The 27,500-nt window shown below is 43.0% G+C and overlaps 2 protein-coding genes across 2 annotated transcripts in view; both read left to right on the top strand.

Moving 5' to 3' along the window:
- Window positions 1–3,719, top strand: part of tkfc (triokinase/FMN cyclase) — a 25,024-nt gene extending 21,305 nt beyond the window's left edge. The window contains 2 exon segments of the mRNA XM_064958123.1: window positions 310–402; window positions 3,109–3,719. Of these exon segments, the coding sequence (XP_064814195.1) occupies window positions 310–402; window positions 3,109–3,267 (252 nt within the window). The 3' untranslated portion in view covers window positions 3,268–3,719.
- Window positions 3,720–24,480: 20,761 nt separating this feature from the next.
- Window positions 24,481–27,500, top strand: part of LOC135529338 (protein phosphatase 1 regulatory subunit 14B-like) — a 65,749-nt gene continuing 62,729 nt past the window's right edge. The window contains exon 1 of the mRNA XM_064958122.1: window positions 24,481–25,279. Coding sequence (XP_064814194.1) covers window positions 25,076–25,279 — 204 coding nt within the window. The 5' untranslated portion in view covers window positions 24,481–25,075. The remainder of the gene's footprint in view (window positions 25,280–27,500) is intronic.

Here is a 27,500-nt window from a genome sequence, read left to right as displayed (position 1 = left end):
ATAGAAGAGGGGGGGATGTGGTAAATAGAAGAGGGGGGGAATGTGGTAAATAGAAGAGGGGGGGGATGTGGTAAATAGAAGAGGGGGGGAATGTGGTAAATAGAAGAGGGGGGGATGTGGTAAATAGAAGAGGGGGATGTGGTAAATAGAAGAGGGGGGATGTGGTAAATAGAAGAGGGGGGATGTGGTAAATAGAAGAGGGGGGGAATGTGGTAAATAGAAGATGGGGGGATATGCTGCTATGTAACTATGATCGGGCTTATTTTTTTGTATATTTTTGTAAAAGTATCTCAACTCTCTCTTGTCCAGTTGGATGCTCTGTGTCCAGCAGTGGAGGAACTGAGGAGACTGACAACATCGCCACCTGGTGGTCACATGGCCATTCTGCAGGCTGCTGTGGAGGTACAGTACACTTCACCTTCAACCTATCTCTTCAATTTCACCGTGTTGATGTGATGGCTGTACTTAGATCTATCTCTTCAATTCCACCATGTTGCGTAGACAACCTGAAGTACTGCAGGATTTTCTGTCAACTGGGCACCACACCTGACGAACAAAGCTAATTGATCAGTTCGGTGACTGCCTAAATTCAACACACCTGGGCCCTCATGCTTAGGCACAGATCTATGAGTTAACCATACTTGGGGTCATTACCATGCAAATTGTGAAATGGTTCAATATTAACGTTGGCTTGAGAGTGTGTACATGTACACAGTGCCAAGTGAATTTTGGAATTTTTTGAGAGTAATAATTAAATTAGTAAGTAAAGATTTAGTTCTATTTTATTGTAGTTCCATTGGGACTTCATGCAGAAAAGTACAGCAAATTGGTCTCCCGAGTGGCGCAGCGGTCTAAGGCACTGCATCGCAATGCTTGAGGCGTCACTACAGACCCAGGTTTGATCCCAGGCTGTGCTACAGCTGGGCCATGACCGGGAAAACCGTGAGGCGGCGCACAATTGGCCCAGCGTCGTCCGTCTTAGGGGAGGGTTTGGCCGGCCGGGATCTCCTTGTCCCATCGCGCTCTAGCGACTCCTTGTGGTAGGCCGGGCGCCTGCAAGCTGACCTCGTCACCAGCTGGAATGTGTTTCCTCCGACACTTTGTTGCGGCTGGCTTCCGGGTCAAGCAGCAGTTACGGCTTCGCTGGGTAAAATGGATAGAAGCACAAAACAACGACAAAGTAAATTGTTAAATTAGAGGCATGTGTGAAAGATAAGACTATAAAATACTGAGATGATAGTAAATCCAAGATGGCTGCTCTGTTGGAAGATTTGAAACACTGCATTGAGCAGAGTGTGTTTTTAGAGACGGTGCCTCTTTTTATTTTTTTACAGAAAGTACAGATTGGCTCATCAAATATCGTTTTCCAAGGTGATGTCAGAAGGTGAATTCACCAATTTGTAAGTCGCTCTGGATAAGAGCGTCTGCTAAATGACTTAAATGTAAATGTATGTAAATGTAAAGATTGAAGACTCACTTTAAAAGGGCAAACGCACGCTATTCCCGGAACACATCCTGCTGACTGCAGGAATGTCCACCAGAGCTGTTTCCAGAGAATTGAATGTTCATTTCTTGACCATATGCCACCTCTGTCATTTTAGAGAATTCGGCACTACGTCCAACCACAGGCCACGTGTACGACGATGTCAGTACTGTAATATCTCACAGGACGGTTTCTATTGGTTAGGTCAGTACAGTAATATCTCACAGGACGGTTTCTATTGGTTAGGTCAGTACAGTAATATGAACCGAGGGGCTGTTGGCCACTGATTGGTTAGGTCAGTACAGTAATATGAACCCTAGGGGCTGTTGGCCACTGATTGGTTAGGTCAGTACTGTAATATTTAGTGTCTTGTTACAAACAGGAAGCACGTTTTGGAAGATTTTTTGTATTCTGTACAGGCCTCCTTCTTTTCACTCTGTCATTTAGGTTAGTGTTGTGGAGTAACTACAATGTTGTTGATCCATCCTCAGTTTTCTCCTATCACAGCCATTAAACTCTGTAACTGTTTTAAAGTCACCATTGTCCTCATGTTGAAATCCCTGAGCAGTTTCCTTCCTCTCCAGCAACTAAGTTAGGAAGGACGCCTGTATCTTTGTAGTGACTGGGTGTATTGATACACCATCCAAATAACTTCATAATGATCCAATAAATATTCAATGTCTTCGTTAAACATTTGACCCATTTACCAAGAAGTGTCCTTCTCTGAGGGGAAAACCTCCTGTTCTTTGTGGTTGAATCTGTGTTTTTTGAAAATCACTGCTCGACTGATTATGTGACTTGTTAAGCACATTTTTACTCCTGAACCTATTTTAAGGCTTGATATAACAAAGGGGTTGAATACTTAGTGATGCAAGACAGTTCAGCTAAACCTTTTGAAAAACATAATTCCACTTTGACATAATGGTGTGTGTGTAGACCAGTGACGATCTCCATTTTTAATTCCGTCTGTAACAACAAAATGTGGAAAAAGTCAAGGGGTGAATAGTTTCTGACGGCCCTGTATGGTTTTATTTTTTACTAAGTCAAACGGCAACTGAGTGAGCCAAATAAAACCTTTTGGTTGTATTCAATATCTGACACCTGCACCTCCTATTCACTATCTGAAAAGTTAGTTTGTTTTTCTTATCTTGTTTTGGTTGTGCCGTTGTTGCTATTTCATGGTACGACGTTGTGTATATTCCCCACAGGATTTAAAGGATTTTGACCGTATCGTTAGTTAGGGGTGTTGCGAGTAGCCAAGGTCGAGCACTGAGACCGAACAATTGGTATTTATCTCCCAACGGCATTTGTCTCGCAACGGCATTTGTCTCCCATCGGTATTTGTCTCGTACTCGTGTGCGTATGATGCTTGTAGGATTGTTTGATAAATCACAATTTTTCTATGTGTACGAACACTCAATTCCATTCATAAGTAGTATTTTACAATGGGCAGTGAGCACATAGCCTGTCTTCTCTTGAGAGCCATGTCTGCCTACGGCGGCCTTTCTCAATAGCAAGGCTATGTTCACTGAGTCTGTACATAGTCAAAGCTTTCCTTAAGTTTGGGTCAGTTACAGTGGTCTCTCTCTCTCTCTCTCTCTCTCTGTCTCTCTGTCTCTCTCTAGAAAGCTGAACTGGGGGCGGAGTCTACCCGTGACCTCACAGCCAGGGCGGGGAGAGCCAGCTACATCGCCACAGTACACGTGACCCTTCCTGACCCTGGTGCCGTGGCGATAGCTGCCATCTTGAGAGCAGTGTTCGAAGCACTGGGAGGACAGAAGTGATGACGGACGGACGGACGTTGTTGTTGTCATCATTACAGCTGTTATACATGGTGATCTGTTTGAAAATGTGATGTTATATGATAATGTGAAAGGCAAGATATGGTGCCGTCAAATCATATTATCCATGACGTAGAATCATTAATCGGATAACTATGGAGTCTTAACCAGTGAATCATAGCAATGAGGAATGAAATGGCAAGCGACACTGTTAGTGAGTCTAAAGTGTTGCCCAGCAACAGCCCCAAAACATCACTGCTCTAGAGGAGATCTGAATGGAGGAATACCAGCAACAGTGTGTGAAAACCTTGTGAAGACTTACAGAAAATATTTGACCTCTGTCATTGCCAACAAAGGGTATATAACAAAGTATTGAGATACGTATTTGGTCAACAACAAAAGTTTATTTTCCACCATAATTTGCAAATTAATTCATTAAAAATCCTATAATGTGATTTTCTGGATTTCTATTTATATTTTGTCTGTCTTGGTTGAAGTGTACCTATGATGAAAATTACAGGCCTCTCTCATCTTTTTTAAGTGCGAGAACTTGCACAATTGGTGGCTGACTTAATACTATTTTGCCCCACTATATATATTTCTGTTATCATTCTGATCAGAATTCAGTGCTTCTGTTTCAAGGAAAGGTCCTGTTCTCTCATCTGCCCTCCAGAGGTCCTCGTTGAGCCATGGTAGAGAGGTTTTCCCGTCTCGGTTTACATTGACATTTCCTAGTAAAAGAGGTATCCACTTTGTCAAATGTTCAGAATCCAGACTGATTCTTCATTGCTTTACAGATCAGAAGAGTGAATTTCACTTATTATTTACCTTTATTTTACTAGGCAAGTCAGTTAAGAACAAATTCTTATTTTCAATGACGGCCTAGGAACAGTGGGTTAACTGCCTGTTCAGGGGCAGAACGACAGATTTTGTACCTTGTCAGCTCGGGGATTTGAACTTGCAACCTTTCGGTTACTAGTCCAACGCTCTAACCGCTACGCTACCTACCACTACTTATAGCTGCACCGTATTTACTCTGCTCACTTTTCAGGATTTTTTTGTACTGTTGCACCTTAAATTAATTAATAGATTATTATATTAAAACATTAAATCTCTTTTTTTAGTGATCTTTCTAACCACCAATGTAACATTGTGGTCAGATATTAGTAAGTTACTGGACTTAGTTATTCGATCAGGTCTGTTAGTAAACACCAGATCAATTTGAGTCGGGGGGGGGGGGGGTGACTGTTACTCTGGTTGGACCTTGTATTATTTGAGTCGGGTTGAAATAATCGTGTTTGAGGTTGTTTCTTTTTCCTGCAAATGTTGTTTTCCCAGTTTATATTGAAATCGCCCGTGAAGATGATCACATTCTTTAAGCGTAACATTTAGATGGTCATAAAACAAGGTATCAGATGACAGTGTTTGATATAATCCGACAATAGTGAGAGAGATATAATTGATATACATTCAAGGTCAATGGCATGTTTCCATATGATACCATTGCATTTAAAGAGACAGAGAGAACGTCTTTTCATGTATATAAGCAATCCACACCCTCTGCTCTCTCCCCTGTCCCTCCTGAATATTGTAGTGGACATTTCCTGTATTTACCAAATCATGAGAGAGCAAACCACACACAAGTCAGAGTCCATATTTAATTATATGAGCTTCACCATAGCCCTGTGACTCTCAGATCAATTCAGTGTCTATAAATACATTCTCTGAGAGTGCTTACAAAAACAATTCTATCATTTATAGCCAAGACACACCCATCTCAACTCACATGACGAATAACAGAACTTAGGAACATTACAAAGGAAGACTTTACTTGAGAGAGGAATATTCCATAGCCAGACAGCATTAGCTATAAATTATCATTCAGTTTGCTCTCCTAAAACGAGGTTCTACTTGTCGTTCTTGGTACAACATAGTACCAAGACATTAGGATGTATATCAATTGTCATTTTAGACACCCCCATTCTGGACAAGCTCACGGAGACACAGTGACTGGCACACAGACATTGTGGAGCCAAGAGATAATTGGTTCCCCCTCAATCATCCCTTCACTTGGTTTAAAAGACATGTTTACATATGAAGACAAGCTTGGCCTCTCCCCTCTCTGCGGCCCAAGTTACTGAACCCTGACAGAGAACAGATAACTGCAACCGGCCACCACTATAGTACAAACAAGATACATTCTACATGAGAAATATCTCACAAAACATCTATGTTACCCAACTATTCTGATTTAATCCCCAACAATATCCAGGGACGTTCAAGGCAGACATAGGAGAAGAAGTTAATCAGTCTCAGAGAAACAAGGACACAAAATCAAGATTAGAGTCCATAACTGTTCTGCCTGTTCCCTATAATGCTTTGAATATTCAGATGAGCTCATGAATATTCATCTAGGATTACAACGAGGGTCCCAGAGCATTTTAGCCTGATTAACGGTTTGAGGAAGTTTCATGGTACAAGGTATTCTAATACCTGAGTTTCTGTCTCGAATGTGGGTTTTGTTTGAGACATGTACTTGTATCAATAGTTGGCGTTAAAATAAATGTATCTGCAGATTGCTAACTCTCTTGAAAAGCCACGTTAGTGACAGAGGTTATGCTCACGTAAAATAAGTCCTTCTCTGAACCCGATAACACAGGCTACACACATATAGATTATTTTAATCATTTATGTTCCACCATTCATCAATGATTTCGGTCTGGTTGGCTAATTAGGGAGACTTGTCTCCACCTTCCCCAGAATGACATCCTCCATATCAGCCTTTTTTGTCTGCAGGTGACCTAACTGCAGACTGATGGGTAGCTTAGTACCCTGGGCCGCCTGGTACCCTGGGCCGTTTGGGACCCTGGGCCGTTTGGGACCCTGGGCCGCCTGGTACCCTGGGCCGCTTGGTACCCTGGGCCGCCTGGTACCCTGGGCCGCTTGGGACCCTGGGCCGTTTGGTACCCTGGGCCGTTTGGGACCCTGGGCCGCCTGGTACCCTGGGCCGCTTGGTACCCTGGGCCGCTTGGAACCCTGGGCCGCTGAGTACCCTGGGCCGCTTGGTACCCTGGGCCGCTTGGAACCCTGGGCCGCTTGGGAGTTTGATTGATTCCGGATTGTACGAATGAAGGCCGCCTTCTTTTGTGTTCAGCAGAGAGTTGCACTGCCTTCGAGGTCCCTAATTAACCAGAGAGTTGCACTGCCTTCGAGGTCCCTAATTAACCAGAGAGTTGCACTGTCTTCGAGGTCCCTAATTAACCAGAGAGTTGCACTGTCTTTGAGGTCTCTAATTAACAAGAGAGTTGCACTGTCTTCGAGGTCTCTAATTAACCAGAGAGTTGCACTGTCTTCAAGGTCTCTAATTAACCAGAGAGTTGCACTGCCTTCGAGGTCCCTAATTAACCAGAGTTACACTGTCTTCGAGGTCTCTAATTAACCTGAGAGTTTTGTCACTAGTCTCAGTAGCCACTTTTTCCCAGCTTCATCTTTAAGCATTTTTCTCTTCTTCTTCTTCTTCTTCTTCTTCTTCTTCTTCTTCTTCTTCTTCTTCTTCTTCTTCTTCCTTCTTCTTCTTTCCTCTTCTTCTTCTTCCTTCTTCTTCTTTCCTCTTCTTCTTCTTCCTTCCTCTTCTTCTTCTTCCTTCTTCTTCTTTCCCCTTCTTCTTCTTTCCCCTTCTTCTTTCCTCTTCTTCTTCTTCTTCTTCCTTCTTCTTCTTTCTTCTTCTTCTTTCCTCTTCTTCTTCTTCTTCCTTCTTCTTCTTCTCCTTCTTCTTCTTTCCTCTTCTTCTTCTTCCTTCTTCTTCTTCTTCTTCTTCTCTTCTTCTTCTTCTTCTTCTTCTTCTTCTTCTTCTTCTTCTTCTAATGAGAGGTCACTGTTGTAGACTCTGGCTCACCAGTTACCAACGACAATGTTTCATTCACTCTGTCTTTGTCCTTGGGAGCCGAGGAATTATCCTCTTGAATCTCAGTCTCACGTTCTGTCATTTCAGCCTGAGATATGTGATACGTCTGCCCTACTCATGGGGACAGGATCGTTGTCCCGCACATGGTGTGAAAAAGTTTCCTCAATGCACCTTATGCTGTCCAGTGTAGTAGGACTGTACTCTTATCATCTCCTGACACCCCCCTCTAGGGGGGTGCCCCTGTGGGATTGTATCAGCTAGTCCTGTCAATGCGTAGCACCTTGTCCATCATAAAATACTTGGACCCAGTGAGGGGCCCATCTTTACAGACCGTGTTATGAATGATGGGGGCTGATGGGGGCTGCTTCGACATAAACGAAAGGATCTCCAAAGAAGCCGTTTGTAAGTTGACCTTTGTATCTTATCATGCCCCTCATCACCTTACATCCAGCTTCAGAAACTCAGTCACAACACTGTCATCTGCTGATCATATCATCTGATCGTATCATCTGATTATATCATCTGCTGATCGTATCATCTGATCGTATTATCTGATTATATCATCTGCTGATCGTATCATCTGATTGTATCATCTGCTGATCGTATCATCTGCTGATCGTATCATCTGATCGTGTCATCTGCTGATTCCGGTAGTTCTTTAATTGTAACTTGAATTGAGTTCTGGTCAGCCATGAGCTTCAAACTGAACAGATGATTGTCTTTGAACACAACATGTTATTCCTCCAATCAGAAGCTTTACCCTCGCTTCTTTACTGAGAAGATATACACACGCCAGAGTTCATGTACTCCCTGTACTAACCTCAAGTGGTTTGGGTTAGTTTCCTGTAGAGTTCCTCCTCTTTAATGGGGTTGGCGATGGCCTCCTCCTTTGTCAGGAGTTCTCTCTCCATGATAAAAAGAGGTAAAACAGTTTCCTTTGGGGATTTTCCACAACCTTGCTCCAGTTCTCATTTTCCTTGACATCATTTTTTTTTTTTTAGCATCGCTGGAAATAGCCACAACTACAGCAGCCATTTGAATTGTAGTGTTAAAAATACATCAACAAAACTAGGGCATTATCACAACCATGAAACTCTGTAACTGTTGGCCTCGTGGTGAAAATCCCTGAGCGGTTTCCTTGGTCTCCGTTAACTGAGTTAGGAAGGACGCCTGTATCTTTGTAATGACTGGGTGATACACCATCCACAGTGTAATGAATAACTTCACCACGTTAAAAGGGATATTCAGCTTTCTGCTTTTTATTTGACATTGAAAAACCTCCCTGTTGTTTTTTTGTGTGGTTGAATCAGTGCTTAAAATGCACTAATGTTTGAAGTTCACTCAACTTTCTAGAGCAGCGGTCATCAACAATCGATTGCGGTCTACTGGTCAATCTCCACGGCGATAAATTATTGTGCTCCTTTTTTTTAATGATTTATTTGGGGCTGTTGCCGATAGGTGCATCCGATTTGTCTGTTCTGAGCTGTTCTGAGCAGCACCTCAGAACTGTTGCCATTGTGAATCATTTCACGTGTCCGTAGCCACAAACTCTGCCTTCCCTGCAGACCCAGAGAGCAAATCAAGTGCCCCATTAGCTTAACACGGGCCAATTGGATGTCTCAGATGACCGGGTCTGTGGTAAAGTAGCAGGCATAAAAGGAAGTGAGATTTTCAAAAAGTTTAAAACCACGACGAGAGAATAAAGCAAAAGAGCTGCTGTTTCTAGCTGCCGACTGAGTTCACGTTTAAGTTCTTACTCGGCACTGTCAACACGTTTATCAGCCATTAAATGAGCGTTCTTCCTACTTCCACTCAACGCTACAACAAGCACTGCAGCAGTAATGAACGGGGAGGAAAGTGGATCTACGGGCTTGAGTTGTTGATGTTATTTGTGCACGAGGCAGAATTAATGCAATGAGACTCGAGTTTCGCCATCAGCTGGAAGACTGTGTCCCTTTTTGGTCAGAGTCAGTGGAGGAAAGGGAGAGCGGAGGGATGCTGGGATACTGGGATGCTGGGAGGCCCTTATTCTGCTGCTCTCAGCCCTCCACCAGAGAATGTGAGTGGAGCGTGCTCTATTTGACTGGAGCACAGAGCTCCACAGATTCCCAAAGGCTGGAGCACCCCCCCCCCCCCCCTCCAATTTCACTCACTTCACCAGCTCAGAGCATGCCCGGACCAGCATGCATCTGTAGTCTACTTGCACAGAGTCAATGTGGAGGCTATATACAGGGGGTACTGGTACAGAGTCAATGTGGAGGCTATATACAGGGGGTACCGGTACAGAGTCAATGTGGAGGCTATATACAGGGGGTACCGGTACAGAGTCAATGTGGAGGCTATATACAGGGGGTACTGGTACAGAGTCAATGTGGAGGCTATGTACAGGGGGTAACGGTACAGAGTCAATGTGGAGGCTATATACAGGGGGTACCGGTACAGAGTCAATGTGGAGGCTATATACAGGGGGTACCGGTACAGAGTCAATGTGGAGGCTATATACAGGGTGTTATGGTACAGAGTCAAAGTGGAGACTATATACAGGGGGTACCGGTACAGAGTCAATGTGGAGGCTATATACAGGAGGTACCGGTACAGAGTCAATGTGGAGGCTAAATACAGGGGGTACCGGTACAATGTGGAGGCTATATACAGGGTGTTACAGAGTCAAAGTGGAGGCTATATACAGGGGGTACCGGTACAGAGTCAATGTGGAGGCTAAATACAGGGGGTACCGGTACAGAGTCAATGTGGAGGCTATATACAGGGGGTACTGGTACAGAGTCAATGTGGAGGCTATATACAGGGGTAAAGAGTCAATGTGGAGGCTATATACAGGGGGTACCGGTACAGAGTCAATGTGGAGGCTATATACAGGGGGTACCGGTACAGAGTCAATGTGGAGGCTATATACAGGGGGTACCGGTACCGAGTCAATGTGGAGGCTATATACAGGGGGTACCAGTACAGAGTCAATGTGGAGGCTATATACAGGGGGTACCGGTACAGAGTCAATGTGGAGGCTATATACAGGGGGTACCGGTACAGAGTCAATGTGGAGGCTATATACAGGGGGTACCGGTACAGAGTCAATGTGGAGGCAATATACAGGGGGTACCGGTACAGAGTCAATGTGGAGGCTATATACAGGGTGTTACGGTACAGAGTCAATGTGGAGGCTATATACGGGGGTACAGAGAGTCAATGTGGAGGCTATATACAGGGTGTTACGGTACAGAGTCAATGTGGAGGCTATATACAGGGGTACCATTACAGAGTCAATGTGGAGGCTATATACAGGGTGTTACGGTACAGAGTCAATGTGGAGGCTATATACAGGGTGGAGGCTACCGGTACAGAGTCAATGTGGAGGCTATATACAGGGTGTACCATTACAGAGTCAATGTGGAGGCTATATAGAGGGTGTTATGGTATAGAGTCAATGTAGAGGCTATATACAGGGGGTACCGGTACAGAGTCAATGTGGAGACTATATACAGGGGGTACCGGTACAGAGTCAATGTGGAAAAGGCTGTATAGAAGCCTCTTGGACCTAGACTTGGTGCTCCGGTATCGCTTGCCGTGCGGTAGCAGAGAGAACAGTCTACGACTAGGGTGGCTGGAGTCTTTGACAATTAATTTTTAATTTTTGATTAATTTTTGTTCTATTATCTATACAATAGGCCATAATTGATTTTGGCCCAGTAGGGCCGGCATATTCCCACGTTCAATGAGCTTTCTGTTTTGATTGGGTTATTTTTGTATAAAAACCTTTAGGACTACCTATAGAAAAAAATAAACAACTCTGCATCTCTGCCCAGCCTGGCAAGAGCATCCTGAAGGGTGTTTATTATCCCCAATGGCTTTGAAAGTGTGGATATTCTCTGCTGCTGGAATTCGAATTCCATTCATAAAAATGAAGTCTAAAAATGAATTCTTAAAAATGAATTTTTAAAATTAATTCAAAAAATTAATTCTTAAAAATTAATTTAAAAAATGTATTCAAAAACGTATTCTTAAAAATGTATTTTAAAAATTTATTCTTAAATTTATTCTTAAATTTATTCCTAAAAATGTATTCAAAAAATGAATTTTAAAAATTAATTTAAAAAAATAATTCTAAAAATGAATCCTAAAAATCTATTCTAACAATTAATTCAGCGGCACTATTAAGTCATTTTTCATTTAATTTGTATTTCATTCTAAGTAAGTCACTGCCTATATAAGCAATTTATAGACTATAATGATTGAATACCACAAATTGTTGTTTAAATGCTGAGTGGTTTATGTCCCTGCCAGCCTATTGTGTCTCACTCACAAATTATTCACAATGTATTTCTTTCTAGGCTAAAGCCTTGAAATAATTGAAATAATATAGCCTAAATAATATAGCCTAAATAATATAGCCTAAATAATATAGCCTAGATAATATAGCCTAAATAATATAATCTAAATAATATAGCCTAAATAATATAGCCTAAATAATATAGCCTAGATAATATAACCTAAATAATATAGCCTAAATAATATAGCCTAAATAATATAGCCTAAATAATATGGCCTAGATAATATAGCCTAGATAATATAGCCTAGATAATATAGCCTAAATAATATAGCCTAAATAATATAGCCTAAATAATATAGCCTAGATAATATAGCCTAGATAATATAGCCTAAATAATATAGCCTAAATAATATAGCCTAAATCATTAATTTAGTTCTTTCTTAGTCACCCTGTCTGTCTCCACACCTATTTAGAGTGTTTATATGCTGTTTAATATGACATCTAGTCAATTTGAAATGATGAACGCTTCTTACAGTCACCTTTTCATGTTTATTCAAATACTTTTCATTCAAATCATATGGTTTGGTTTCAATATTTCAAAACCAAATGGTAGGTCCCTGTAGTCACAAGAATAGATGGGGTTTTGGTTAAATGGTAGGTCCCGGTAGTCACAAGAATAGATGGGTGTTGGTTAAATGGTAGGTCCCGGTAGTCACAACAATAGATGGGGTGTTGGTTAAATGGTAGGTCCCGGTAGTCACAAGAATAGATGGGGTGTTGGTTAAATGGTAGGTCAATAACCTAGGTAGTCACAACAATAGATGGGGTGTTGGTTAAATGGTAGGTCCTAGTACAAGAATAGATGGGTGTTGGTTAAATGGTAGGTCCCGGTAGTCACAACAATAGATGGGGTGTTGGTTAAATGGTAGGTCCCGGTAGTCACAAGAATAGATGGGTGTTGGTTAAATGGTAGGTCCCGGTAGTCACAACAATAGATGGGGTGTTGGTTAAATGGTAGGTCCCGGTAGTCACAAGAATAGATGGGTGTTGGTTAAATGGTAGGTCCCGGTAGTCACAACAATAGATGGGGTGTTGGTTAAATGGTAGGTCCCGGTAGTCACAAGAAGGTCCCGGTAGTCATAGATGGGTGTTGGGTGTTGGTTAAATGGTCCCCTGTAGTCACAACAATAGATGGGGTGTTGGTTAAATGGTAGGTCCCGGTAGTCACAACAATAGATGGGGTGTTGGTTAAATGGTAGGTCTTAGTCACAAGAATAGATGGGGTAAATGGTAGGTCCCGGTAGTCACAACAATAGATGGGGTGTTGGTTAAATGGTAGGTCCCGGTAAATAGATGGGGTGTTGGTTAAATGGTAGGTCCCGGTAGTCACAACAATAGATGGGGTGTTGGTTAAATGGTAGGTCCCGGTAGTCACAACAATAGATGGGGTGTTGGTTAAATGGTAGGTCAAAGAATATGGGGTGTTGGTTAAATGGTAGGTCCCGGTAGTCACAAAATAGATGGGGTGTTGGTTAAATGGTAGGTCCAACAATAGATGGGGTGTTGGTTAAATGGTAGGTCCCGGTAGTCACAACAATAGATGGGGTTTTGGTTAAATGATGTAGGTCCCGGTAGTCACAACAATAGATGGGGTGTTGGTTAAATGGTAGGTCCCGGTAGTCACAACAATAGATGGGTGTTGGTTAAATGGTAGGTCCAACAATAGATGGGGTGTTGGTTAAATGGTAGGTCCTGGTAGTCACAACAATAGATGGGGTGTTGGTTAAATGGTAGGTCCCGGTAGTCAACAAATAGATGGGGTGTTGGTTAAATGGTAGGTCCCGTGTAGTCACAACAATAGATGGGGTGTTGGTTAAATGGTAGGTCCCGGTAGTCACAACAATAGATGGGGTGTTGGTTAAATGGTAGGTCCCGGTAGTCACAACAATAGATGGGGTGTTGGTTAAATGGTAGGTCCCGGTAGTCACAACAATAGATGGGGTGTTGGTTAAATGGTAGGTCCAACAATAGATGGGGTGTTGGTTAAATGGTAGGTCCCGTAGTCAAAGAATAGATGGGGTGTTGGTTAAATGGTAGGTCAACAACAATAGATGGGGTGTTGGTTAAATGGTAGGTCCCGGTAGTCACAACAATAGATGGGGTGTTGGTTAAATGGTAGGTCCCGGTAGTCACAACAATAGATGGGGTGTTGGTTAAATGGTAGGTCCCACAACAATAGATGGGGTGTTGGTTAAATGGTAGGTCCCGGTAGTCACAACAATAGATGGGGTGTTGGTTAAATGGTAGGTCCCGGTAGTCACAACAATAGATGGGGTGTTGGTTAAATGGTAGGTCCCACAACATAGATGTAGTCACAACAATAGATGGGGTAGATGGGGTCACAACAATAGATGGGGTGTTGTTAAATGGTAGGTCCCGGTAGTCACAACAATAGATGGGGTGTTGGTTAAATGGTAGGTCACACAACAATAGATGGGGTGTTGGTTAAATGGTAGGTCCTAGTCACAAGAATAGATGGGGTGTTGGTTAAATGGTAGGTCCTGGTAGTCACAACAATAGATGGGGTGTTGGTTAAATGGTAGGTAAAACAATAGATGGGTGTTGGTTAAATGGTAGGTCCCGTAGTGATGGGGTAAATGGTAGGTCCGGTAGTCACAACAATAGATGGGGTGTTGGTTAAATGGTAGGTCCTGGTAGTCACAACAATAGATGGGGTGGGTTAAATGGTAGTTGTCACAACAATAGATGGGGTTAAATGGTAGGTCCCGGTAGTCACAACAATAGATGGGGTGTTGGTTAAATGGTAGGTCCCGGTAGTCACAACAATAGATGGGGTGTTGGTTAAATGGTAGGTCCACAACAATAGTAGTCACAACAATAGATGGGGTGTTGGTTAAATGGTAGGTCCTAGTCACAACAATAGATGGGGTGTTGGTTAAATGGTAGGTCCCGGTAGTCACAACAATAGATGGGGTGTTGGTTAAATGGTAGGTCCCGGTAGTCACAACAATAGATGGGTGTTGGTTAAATGGTAGGTCCCGTAGTCACAACAATAGATGGGGTGTTGGTTAAATGGTAGGTCCCGGTAGTCACAACAATAGATGGGGTGTTGGTTAAATGGTAGGTCCCGGTAGTCACAACAATAGATGGGGTGTTGGTTAAATGGTAGGTCCCAATAGATGGGGTGTTGGTTAAATGGATGTAGTCACAACAATAGATGGGGTGTTGGTTAAATGGTAGGTCCCGGTAGTCACAACAATAGATGGGGTGTTGGTTAAATGGTAGGTCCCGGTAGTCAACAACAATAGATGGGGTGTTGGTTAAATGGTAGGTCCCGGTAGTCACAACAATAGATGGGGTGTTGGTTAAATGGTAGGTCCCGGTAGTCACAACAATAGATGGGGTAGTCACAAACAATAGATGGGGTGTTGGTTAAATGGTAGGTCCCGGTAATAGATGGGGTGTTGGTTAAATGGTAGGTCCCGGTAGTCACAAGAATAGATGGGGTGTTGGTTAAATGGTAGGTCCCGGTAGTCACAACAATAGATGGGGTGTTGGTTAAATGGTAGGTCCTGGTAGTCACAACAATAGATGGGGTGTTGGTTAAATGGTAGGTCCCGGTAGTCACAACAATAGATGGGGTGTTGGTTAAATGGTAGGTCCCGGTAGTCACAACAATAGATGGGGTGTTGGTTAAATGGTAGGTCCCGGTTAGATGGGGTGTTGGTTAAATGGTAGGTCCTGGTAGTCACAACAATAGATGGGGTGTTGGTTAAATGGTAGGTCCTGGTAGTAACAACAATAGATGGGGTGTTGGTTTCTCTCCTGGTCCCGGTAGTCACAACAATAGATGGGGTGTTGGTTAAATGGTAGGTCCTGGTAGTCACAAGAAAATGGTAGGTCCTGGTAGTAACAACAATAGATGGGGTGTTGGTTAAATGGTAGGTCCCGGTAGTCACAACAATAGATGGGGTGTTGGTTAAATGGTAGGTCCCGGTAGTAACAACAATAGATGGGGTGTTGGTTAAATGGTAGGTCCTGGTAGTCACAACAATAGATGGGGTGTTGGTTAAATGGTAGGTCCTGGTAGTCACAACAATAGATGGGGTGTTGGTTAAATGGTAGGTCCCGGTAGTAACAACAATAGATGGGGTGTTGGTTAAATGGTAGGTCCAGTCACAACAATAGATGGGGTGTTGGTTAAATGGTAGGTCCCAACAATAGATGGGTGTTGGTTAAATGGTAGGTCCCGGTAACAACAATAGATGGGGTGTTGGTTAAATGGTAGGTCCCGGTAGTCACAACAATAGATGGGTGTTGGTTAAATGGTAGGTCCCGGTAGTCACAAGAATAGATGGGGTGTTGGTTAAATGGTAGGTCTAGTCACAACAATAGATGGGGTGTTGGTTAAATGGTAGGTCCCGGTAGTCACAACAATAGATGGGGTGTTGGTTAAATGGTAGGTCCCGGTAGTCACAAGAATAGATGGGGTGTTGGTTAAATGGTAGGTCCCGGTAGTAACAATAGATGGGGTGTTGGTTAAATGGTAGGTCCCGGTAGTCACAACAATAGATGGGGTGTTGAAATGGTCCTAGGTAGTCACAACAATAGATGGGTGTTGGTTAAATGGTAGGTCCCGGTAGTAACAACAATAGATGGGGTGTTGGTTAAATGGTAGGTCCCGGTAGTCACAACAATAGATGGGGTGTTGGTTAAATGGTAGGTCCCGGTAGTCACAACAATAGATGGGGTGTTGGTTAAATTTGCAACAATAGATGGGGTGTTGGTTAAATGGTAGGTCCATAGATGGGGTGTTGGTTAAATGGTAGGTCCCGAGTCACAACAATAGATGGGGTGTTGGTTAAATGGTAGGTCCCGCAACAATAGATGGGGTGTTGGTTAAATGGTAGGTCCCGGTAGTAACAATAGATGGGGTGTTGGTTAAATGGTAGGTCCCGGTAGTCACAACAATAGATGGGGTGTTGGTTAAATGGTAGGTCCCGGTAGTACAACAATAGATGGGGTGTTTTAAATGGTAGGTTACAACAATATTGCATAAATGGTAGGTCCTTAGATGGGGTGTTGGTTAAATGGTAGGTCCCGGTAGTCACAACAATAGATGGGGTGTTGGTTAAATGGTAGGTCCCGGTAGTCACAACAATAGATGGGGTGTTGGTTAAATGGTAGGTCCCGGTAGTCAATAGGTCCCGGTAGTGATGGGGTGTTGGTTAAATGGTAGGTCCCGGTAGTCACAACATAGATTGACATGGTATGGTTCACAACAATAGATGGGGTGTTGGTTAAATGGTAGGTCCCGGTAGTCACAACTAGATGGGGTGTTGGTTAAATGGTAGTTTCACAACAATAGATGGGGTGTTGGTTAAATGGTAGGTCCCGGCACAACAATAGATGGGGTGTTGAAATGGTATCCCGGTAGTCACAACAATAGATGGGGTGTTGGTTAAATGGTAGGTCCCGGTAGTCACAACAATAGATGGGGTGTTGGTTAAATGGTAGGTCTGTCACAAGAATAGATGGGGTTGTTAAATGGTAGGTCATATCACAACAATAGATGGGGTGTTGGTTAAATGTTCCCGTAGTCACAAGAATAGATGGGTGTTGGTTAAATGGTAGGTCCACAACAATAGATGGGGTGTTGGTTAAATGGTAGGTCCCGGTAGTCATAGATGGGGTGTTGGTTAAATGGTAGGTCCTGGTAGTCACAAGTAGATGGGGTGTTGGTTAAATGGTAGGTCCCGGTAGTCACAACAATAGATGGGGTGTTGGTTAAATGGTAGGTCACACAACAATAGATGGGGTGTTGGTTAAATGGTAGGTCCCGGTAGTCACAACAATAGATGGGGTGTTGGTTAAATGGTAGGTCCCGGTAGTCACAACAATAGATGGGGTGTTGGTTAAATGGTAGGTCTGTAACAACAATAGATGGGGTGTTGGTTAAAGGTAGGTCCCGTAGTCACAACAATAGATGGGGTTTGTTATTTAGGTCCTGAGTCACAACAATAGATGGGGTGTTGGTTAAATGGTAGGTCAGTAGTCACAACAATAGATGGGGTGTTGGTTAAATGAGGTCCCACGTAGTCACAACAATAGATGGGTGTTGGTTAAATGGTAGGTCTGACAACAATTTTTGGTTAAATGGTAGGTCCGTAGTCACAAGAATAGATGGGTATGGGAATAATGGGGTGTTGGTTAAATGGTAGGTCCTAGTCACAACAATAGATGGGTGTTGGTTAATTTGGGGTAAATTAGGTCCCGGTTAAAGATGGGGTTTGGTTGGTAGGTCATCTAGATGGGGTGTTGGTTAAATGGTAGGTCCTGGTAGTACAACAATAGATGGGGTCAGCACAACAATAGATGGGGTTTTAGGTTATGTTCAGTCACAACTAGATGGGGTGTTGGTTAAATGGTAGGTCTTGTCTGAAGGAATAGATGGGGTGTTGTAAATGGTAGGTCCCGAGTCACAACAATAGATGGGGTGTTGGTCCTGGTATAAGTCACAACAATAGATGGGGTTTGGTTAAATGGTAGGTCCCGGTAAGCACAACAATGTTTAAATTTTCACAAGAATAGATGGGGTGTTGGTTAAATGGTAGGTCCCGGTAGTCTGAGGTGGGTCACAACAATAGTGTGTGGTTAAATGGTAGGTCCCGGAATGTGGGGTGTTGGTTAAATGGTAGGTCCCGAGTCACAACAATAGATGGGGTGTTGGTTAAATGGTAGGTCCTCACACAATAGATGGGGTGCTGGTGTAGGCTTGAAACAATGATGGGGTTTTGGTTAAATGGTAGGTTTCACAACAATAGATGGGGTGTTGGTTAAATGGTAGGTCCCGGTAGTCACAACAATAGATGGGGTGTTGGTTAAATGGTTCCCGGTAATCACAACTATAGATGGGGTGTTGGTTAAATGGTAGGTCCAGTCACAACAATAGATGGGGTGTTGGTTAAATGGTAGGTCCCGATAACAACAATAGATGGGGTGTTGGTTAAATGGTAGGTCCCCTAGTCACAACAGTAGATGGGGTGTTGGTTAAATGGTAGGTCCCGTGTAACAACAATAGATGGGGTGTTGGTTAAATGGTAGGTCCCGGTAGTCACAACTATAGATGGGATGTTGGTTAAATGGTAGGTCCAGCACAAGAATAGATGGGTGTTGGTTAAATGGTAGGTCCCGGTAGTAACAACAATAGATGGGGTGTTGGTTAAATGGTAGGTCCCGGTAGTCACAACAATAGATGGGTGTTGGTTAAATGGTAGGTCCCGGTAGTCACAACAATAGATGGGTGTTGGTTAAATGGTAGGTCCCGGTAGTAACAACAATAGATGGGGTGTTGGTTAAATGGTAGGTCCTGGTAGTCACAACAATAGATGGGGTTTTGGTTAAATGGTAGGTCCCGGTAGTCACAACAATAGATGGGGTGTTGGTTAAATTGTGATTTTAATGAATGGAGAGAATTTGGAGCCCAGTTTATTTCTCTCCTGTGAGTGCAGAGCGGTTGGAAAGGTCATGGAAAACCCTCTCTGCTGTGAGCATTTTCAACTGCTAAACCTGTTCATATGGTCTGCCCTCCGCTGAGACTGACCATCACCTGGAGGCCCAGTAAAATAAAAAGCAAATTATTTGAATGTGTGCTCACTCAGCTGTGCCTCACGTAATACAACAATGGATCTATTAATCATCTAGCCGAACTTAAATATTGAAATACAATTACAATGCATTTGCAGGGCAAAGCCATTAGTGATAATGTATTGGGCATAGCTTACTGCACACACCTCGTTGTAAGTACTGTTTTTAATTGGTTAATATTGCATAGCCTTAAGTTTTCAAGTCATGTTCAAAATAATCTGAGCGGTAACCAATCAGAGTTGCATTAGGCCAATATGTAAATAGACCATTGACATATGGTTCTGTGTCATTTACTCTGAACTGGACTGTGTTTACAGCATGAGTAGACGGCCTGTTTTGAGATTAAAGTAGAGCTGTAAAAGTGAAAGCTGCACATTTTGCATATCCTTGGCTAGTTAGTGAGTTACAGTTAAACTGTAAGCAGTAAAGTGATTGCTTCCTACAAGAGCACAAAATGTACATTTCTAGACATCTAGTGAGTGTTTTGTTCTGTCTTAAAGGGACAGTAAACCTGTAACTTAAAGTGGGTACAGTCAGTGTTCACAGGAAAACTGTAACTTAAAGTGGGTACAGCCTCAATGTTCACATTATAGATCATTTGTAGTCAGCAGTAAGGAGTAACAAGAGCACAAAATGTACATTTTAAATGGTAAGAACTTTTGTTCTGTCTTAAAGGGACAGTGTTGTATTTTGAGACCGGCTTGATTAAGCTAGTAGCCAATAGGCAGAGGGTAACATAATGTGTCTGATTTTCCGTAATAGTGGTATGGGAATAATAATGCATTTTTATTTTGTTAAAGTGGTTTCTTGCATCTAACAGCACAACGCCATGTTCAGTCACCTCCTTGTCTGAAGGACGAGTGGATAAGCAGGTTAATGTCAAGCCCTGTTTATTTTCAACAGTCTGATGGAATGTTGGCCGACACTGAACCTCACACATCGGCTGCTACTGTAGGCTTGAATGACAGCGCAGTATTTCCATGTTAAAATATTATGGGATGCATTTTCCCCATTGTGTTTGATGGTAGGCCACTCTGTAGGTCTAGATTATGGTCAAATAGCCACAGTAGCCAACCTGGCCACAGTTAAAACTGTAACATAAAGCAGGTAGAGTCTCAGTGTTCACAGTAAAACTATAACTTAAAGCGGCTACAGTCTCAGTGTTCACAGTAAAACTGTAACTTAAAGCAGGTACAGCCTCAATGTTAAAGTTAGGATCTCTCTGAACTTTGCTCCATTCATCTTTCCCTCGATCCTGACTAGTCTCCTAGTCCCTGGCGCTGAAAAATATTCCCACAGCATGATGCTGCCACCACATTGCTTCAACGTAGGGATGGTGCCAGGTTTCCTCCAGACGTGACACTTAGCATTCAGGCCAAAGATTTCAATCTTGGTTTCATCAGACCGGAGAGTCTTGTTTCTCATGGTCTGAGAGTCTTTGGGTGTATTTTGGAAAACTCCAAGCAGGCTGCCATGTGCCTTTTACTGAGGAGTGGCTTCCATCTGGCCACTCTACCATAAAGGCCTGATTGGTGGAGTGCTGCAGAGATGGTTGTCCTTCTGGAAGGTTCTCCCATCTCAACAGAGGAACTTTAGAGCTCTGTCAGAGGGACCATCTGGTTCCTGGTCACCTCCCTGACCAAGGCCCTTCTCCCCCTATTCCTCAGTTAGGCCGGGCGTCCAGCTCTAGGAAGAGTCTTGGTGGTTCCAAACTTCTTCCATTTAAGATTGATGGACACCACTGTGTTCTTGGGGACCTTCAATGCTGCAGAAATGTTTTGGTACCCTTCCCCAGATCTGTGCCTCGACACAATCCTGTCTCGGACAATTCCTTTGACCTCATGGCTTGGTTTTTGCTCTGACATGCACTGTCGCCTGTGGGACCTTATATAGACAGGTGTGTGCCTTTCCAAATCATGTCCAATCAATTGAATTTACCACAGGTGGACTCCAATCAAGTTCTAGAAACATCTCAAGGATGATCAATGGAAACAGGATGCACCTGAGCTCAATTTAGAGTCTCATAGTAAAGGGTCTGAATACTTATGTAAATAAGGTATTTCTGGTTTTTATTTTTAATACATTTGCAAAAATGTCAAACCTGTTTTTGTTTTGTCATTATGGGGTATTGTGATGTCATTATAGGGGTATTGTGATGTCATTATAGGGGTATTGTGATGTCATCATAGAGGTATTGTGTGTAGATTGCTGAATGAAAAACATGTATTTAATCCATTTTAGAATAAGGCTGTAACGTAACAAAATGTGTAAAAAGTCAAGGGGTCTGAATACTTTCCGAAGGCCCTGCATACGATCGCACTGGTAATATATAATTTGTTGTATTACTTGTGAGGCACAGCTGAGTAATGACTCCTTACCGCCCCTGCCTCTCTCCATCCCCCCACTGAGAAATGGGTCCGTCAGAAACATGAAATGGTCCAGAATGGGAACACCTTGACTTCCCACATTAGCTGGCTACCATCATCAGTGCAAAACAGGGGGGGGAAGAATAATTGCAATGCATAAATGTTTGGTGATCGAATGGCTTGGAGATCAGCTGGTTGTTAAAGACAATTTAGTGTTTATATGGTTAAGATTGGAAAAAAGCTGATTTTAGTTTACCTTAGATCTTGTTTTATTGATTTATTTAATTAAAGGTTCTGCTCACTGTATTTTGAAAGGACAACATAAAAAGCTGATCGTCGATATTTGTTGTCATGATGAACCTTGGATGTTTAATAGGTATCAATTATAACACCGCTTTAGCTTGATCCAGGTCACAATTCTTTCATGTGTCATACACACACACACACACACACACACACGCACACACACACACACACAGTCACACACACACGCACGCACGCACGCACACACACACACACACACACACACACACACGCACGCACACACACACACACAAACCACACCACACACACAAACAACACACAAACACACACACACACACACACACACACACACACACACACACACACACACACACACACACACACACACACACACCATAGCAACAAGACATGAAACCTGAATAATTCAGTAGGTGAATCTTACAGTTCAGTAAACCCAGACAGCAAGCCTTATTCAAACACAAACTGACACAATACATTTTATATCTTACCAGTGAAATGGTAACATGGAATATCAACCATAGACTTGTAGGGAGAGTGAAAGTGGGGGATGGAACGACTTTGACAGACTGTGTGTGCGTGTGTGTATGCAACTACTCAGAGATGTTGCTTGAATCATCATGGTATGCGGATGGCTGACTCTCTCTCTCCCTCCCTCTCTCTCCCCCTCTCTCTCTCTCTCTCTCTCTCTCTCTCTCTCTCCCTCTCTCTCTCTTTCTCTCTCTCTCTCTCCCTCCCTCTCTCTCTCTCTCACAAACACATTTGCCAGGGTATCTATTGCTGCTGTTAAACGATACGATACAAACCCCAGTGAAAAAATGTGATCACACACACACACACACGCCTGCATGCTGTTAACAGAGACAATCCTTTATTTTCCTGTTGAAACCATCACTCCATCTGTGCACCCCCCTATTTCCTATGTAGTTTACTGCTTTGGACAAGAGCCTTATGGGAGGGAGGGAGGGAGGGAGGGAGGGAGGGAGGCAGACAGAGAGAGAGAGAGAGAGAGAGAGAGAGAGAGAGAGAGAGAGAGAGAGAGAGAGAGAGAGAGAGAGAGAGAGAGAGAGAGAGAGAGAGAGAGAGAGAGAGAGAGAGAGAGAGAGAGAGAGAGAGAGAGAGAGAGAGAGAGAGAGAGAGAGAGAGAGAGAGAGAGAGAGAGAGAGAGAGAGAGAGAGAGAGAGAGAGAGAGAGAGAGAGAGAGAGAGAGAGAGAGAGAGAGAGAGAGAGAGAGAGAGAGAGAGAGAGAGAGAGAGAGAGAGAGAGAGAGAGAGAGAGAGAGAGAGAGAGAGAGAGAGAGAGAGAGAGAGAGAGAGAGAGACATGTTTCCCTTGCCAATAAAGCCCATTGAATCAAATTGAATTGAGAGAGAGAGATTTGGAAAGCGTTCAGTGTTTTTATCTCAGCCCCTAAGGGTTTATTGGTGTAAATCTAGGTGTTATCTATTTATTCATTTGTTTTAATTCTCAAAATCATGTTTTGCATTTGTCTTCTGTGCAAATTAAACAATTTATTTCATGAAAAAAAATATATCTGCGGGTCACAATTTATATTCAACATAGACTGACGTCGTGTAACCTAGGTTACCCAAACATGTTCAACTAGGGAAGGAGATATGATCTATTCCGCTATGGAGAGGAAACTCATCGAGGAATTGTTTCTATGAACCCTGTTAGGGAGACTCGTAGTGGTGTTGATGGATTGTCTTGGAGAATAGATCAAAGAAAGTTAAGTAGCCTACTAAGTGGCGACTGGCGAATGTATCAGGGACCATCAACTAGATGGAACAGCCGCGACATGCTGTTCTTCTTGAGCGGATGGTCAGAGGACCGTAACATGTTTTATTTATTTAACCTTTATTTAACCTTTATTTAACCTCTATTTAACTAGGCATAACAACAACACAAATAATTTGTAGACTGCAAATTAACAGCAAAGAAGCCCAAACTTAATTTAATATTTGACTAAAACATACATCATTTCAACCGTTACTTTACATTTAATTTCCAAAATTAAAATAACTTGGGAGACGATTTACTGGCGTTTTTATCATTCTTTTATGTCCAACAATTAAAAACGTTTCCAGGGACTCAAAATAAAATTCACCAGCTAGGAACGCTGTGGTTAGTAGTAGGGCTGTGGTGTCTTTAGCAGCGAATGAACGTGTTAAAATATGTGGCAGACGGAAAGAGAGAGAGAAATATATATATATATATATAGAGATATAGAGAGAGAGAGAGAGAGAGGCATATCACTAGAGGAGTTGCGTTTGGAGAGAGGAGGCACTGAAGGAATAGAGAGAGAGAGAGAATCACTAGAGGAGTTGCGTTTGGAGAGAGGAGGCACTGAAGGAATAGAGAGAGAGAGAGAGAGAGAGAGAGAGAGACAATCACTAGAGGAGTTGCGTTTGGAGAGAGGAGGCACTGAAGGAATAGAGAGAGAGAGAGAGAGAGAATCACTAGAGGAGTTGCGTTTGGAGAGAGGAGGCACTGAAGGAAGAGAGAGAGAGAGAGAGAGAGAGAGAGAGAGAGACAATCACTAGAGGAGTTGCGTTTGGAGAGAGGAGGCACTGAAGGAATAGAGAGAGAGAGAGGAGAGAGACAATCACAAGAGGAGTTGCGTTTGGAGAGAGGGAGGCACTGAAGGAATAGAGAGAGAGAGAGAGAGAAATCACTAGAGGAGTTGTGTTTGGAGAGAGGGAGGCACTGAAGGAATAGAGAGAGAGAGAGAGAGAGAGAGGGAGAGACAATCACTAGAGGAGTTGCGTTTGGAGAGAGGGAGGCACTGAAGGAATAGAGAGAGAGGACGCGGAAAGGGCCCAAAAACAGACGCGAAAGAAGAGAGGAGGAAATAGTAAATAAATCAGGACTATCGTTTATTTCGTCTACGTAACGTGAAGTTATCAGTGGAAAACGGACAAGTCAACCGCTTTTTCATACGTTTTTACAACACCACGAGGACACAGACGGGAGAGCCGCATGGAATATTTTCTCTTTGTACTGAACAGGAGACTTTGCTATAGCTATATTTTTATACGACGAATTGTCACAGTGGAAATAAGCCAATTTTATAGTCTATTTTTGATGGTGATTTTGATTTGGAAACCACGAAGTGAACCTAATGCCATGCTCTTTTGCAAAGAAGGGAACAATAGCGTAACAGAGACTTGACTCGGTACATGTTCTATCTGCTCCTGTAGAATCAATACCGCGTTAACGACCACACAACACGGAGAACAATACAAAACAACGCGAATAAATTCGCTCTACCAACAGGACTTCCAGGATCTTCTTCAGCCGACAGACCATGGCTGCGGTTACCAGCCCAGAGACGAGTCCTCAACCCCGGGTATATTTCCAGACGGCAGCTGCCGGTTCCACCGAAGAACCGGAGACCCCTGTTCGGAAGCAAGGGCGAGTAACCGTGAAATATGACCGAAAAGAATTGAGAAAGAGACTGAATCTGGAGGAATGGATAATCGATCAGCTAACGGATCTTTACGACTGTGAGGTGAGATACCGATAAATAAATAACACAACGATTAGGTTGAATGTCGCAAATGCTACCCACCCTATATAGTGCACTACTTTTGACTTGGTGTAATAGGGGCTATGATTAAATAGGGTGACAATTTGAGGTCATAAAGGCTACTGTAATGAACTAATTGAATCTATCGATTGGGTTTAAGACCCCCCCCCAGGTAATAATAATAATAATCAGTTTATCTGGTATTTCATGTGCAAGTTGAACAACGTGGATGTAATCAGGAATAGATTAAGACTAAACATCACAGTGTCATCATAGCATGACATGACCTTTCTATTAGGCCTGTAGCCTGTAGCCTGTAGCCTCTAGTCTCTAGCCTGTAGCATTTAACCTGTAGCCTGTAACATGTAGCCTCTAACCTGTAGCCTGTAACATGCAGCCTGTAACCTGTAGCCTGTAACATGTAGCCTGTGTAACCTAAACTGTAGCCTGTAACCTGTAGCCTCTAACATGTAGCCTGTAATCTGTAGCCTGTAGTATCTAACCTGTAGCCTCTTCCTGTAGCCTGTAATCTGTAGCCTGTAATCTGTAGCATCTAACCTGTAGCATCTAATCTGTAACCTGTAGCCTGTTGGCTGTAACCTGTAGGCTGTAACCTGTAGCCTGTAACCTGTAGCCTGTAACATGTAGCCTGTAATCTGTAAAAGCCTGTAAATGACTTAAATGTAATGTAATGTAATCTGTAACCTGTAATCTGTAGCCTGTAACAACCTGTAGCCTGTAATCTGTAACCTGTAGCCTATAGCCAGTAATCTGTAGCCTTTAATCTGTAGCCTCTAGCCTGTAATCTGTAGCCTGTAGCATCTAACCTGTAGCCTGTAATCTGTAGCCTGTAGGCTGTAACCTGTAGCCTGTAAACCTGTAGCCTGTAATCTGTAGCCTGTAGCCTCTAGTCTCTAGCCTAATTTAACCTGTAGCCTGTAACATGGCTGTAACCTGTGCAGCCTGTAGCATCTAACCTGTAACATGTAGCCTGTAATCTGTAGCCTGTAGCCTGTAACCTGTAGCCTCTAACATGTAGCCTGTAACCTGTAGCCTGTAGCATATAACCTCCTCTTGCCTGTAGCCTGTAATCTGTAGCCTGTAGGCTGTAACCTGTAGCCTGTAGCCTAATCTGTAACCTGTAGCCTGTAACCTGTAGCCTGTAACCTGTAGCCTGTAACCTGCCTGTAACATGTAGCCTGTAATCTCTGGATAGCCTGTAAATGACTTAAATGTAATGTAATGTAATCCCTGTAACATGTAGCCTGTAATCTGTAACTGTAGCCTATTTGCCTTTAACATGTAGCCTGTAATCTGTAGCCTGTAATCTAACCTGTAGCCTGTAATCTGTAGCCTGTAGGCTGTAACCTGTAGCCCGTAACCTGTAGCCTGTAACCTGTAATCTGTAACCTGTAGCCTGTAACCTGTAGCCTGTAATCTGTAGCCTGTAACCTGTAGCCTCTAACCTGTAGCCTGTAATCTGTAACCTGTAGCCTGTATCTAACCTGCCTGTAGCCTGTAGCCTGTAACCTGTAATCTTTTGCCTTTAACATGTAGCCTGTAACATGTAGCCTGTAACATGTAGCCTCTAATCTGTAACCTGTAGCCTGTAATCTGTAACCTCTAACCTGTAACCTGTAGCCTCTAATCTGTAGCCTGTAATCTGTAACCTGTAGCCTGTAATGTGTAGCCTGTATCCTGTAAACCAACAACTATATATCCCATTAGGAATAGCCTAAATAATATGCTATAGTCAAGTCACTCATATATGTCCCGTCCAGGACTATTTACTGTAGCCTGTAACCTGTAACCTGTAATCTTTTGCCTGTAATGTGTAGCCTCTAACATGTAGCCTCTAACATGTAGCCTCTAACCTGTAGCCTAACTCAACAATCTGTAGCCTGTAACCTGTAGCCTGTAGCCTGTAATCTGTATTAGCCTGTAATCTGTAGCCTGTAATCTGTAACCTAACTATAATCATGTCTATAGTCCCGTCCACTCGGACTATTTACATGTCCCGTCCTGTAACCTGTAGCCTGTACCTATAGCCTTAACATGTAGCCTAGCCTGTAACCTGTAGCCTGTAACCTGTAACCTGTAGCCTGTAATCCTGTAGCCTGTAACCTGTAGCCTATAGTCAACCTGTCCTGTAACCTGTATATAGCCTGTAACCCCTGTAGCCACCGGACTATTTACATTGACC

This window comes from Oncorhynchus masou, unplaced genomic scaffold, assembly GCF_036934945.1.
Source record: "Oncorhynchus masou masou isolate Uvic2021 unplaced genomic scaffold, UVic_Omas_1.1 unplaced_scaffold_1136, whole genome shotgun sequence".
Taxonomy (NCBI): domain Eukaryota; kingdom Metazoa; phylum Chordata; class Actinopteri; order Salmoniformes; family Salmonidae; genus Oncorhynchus; species Oncorhynchus masou.
Note: the sequence above shows the minus strand (reverse complement) of the source record. Positions and strands in the feature narration are given on the sequence as shown.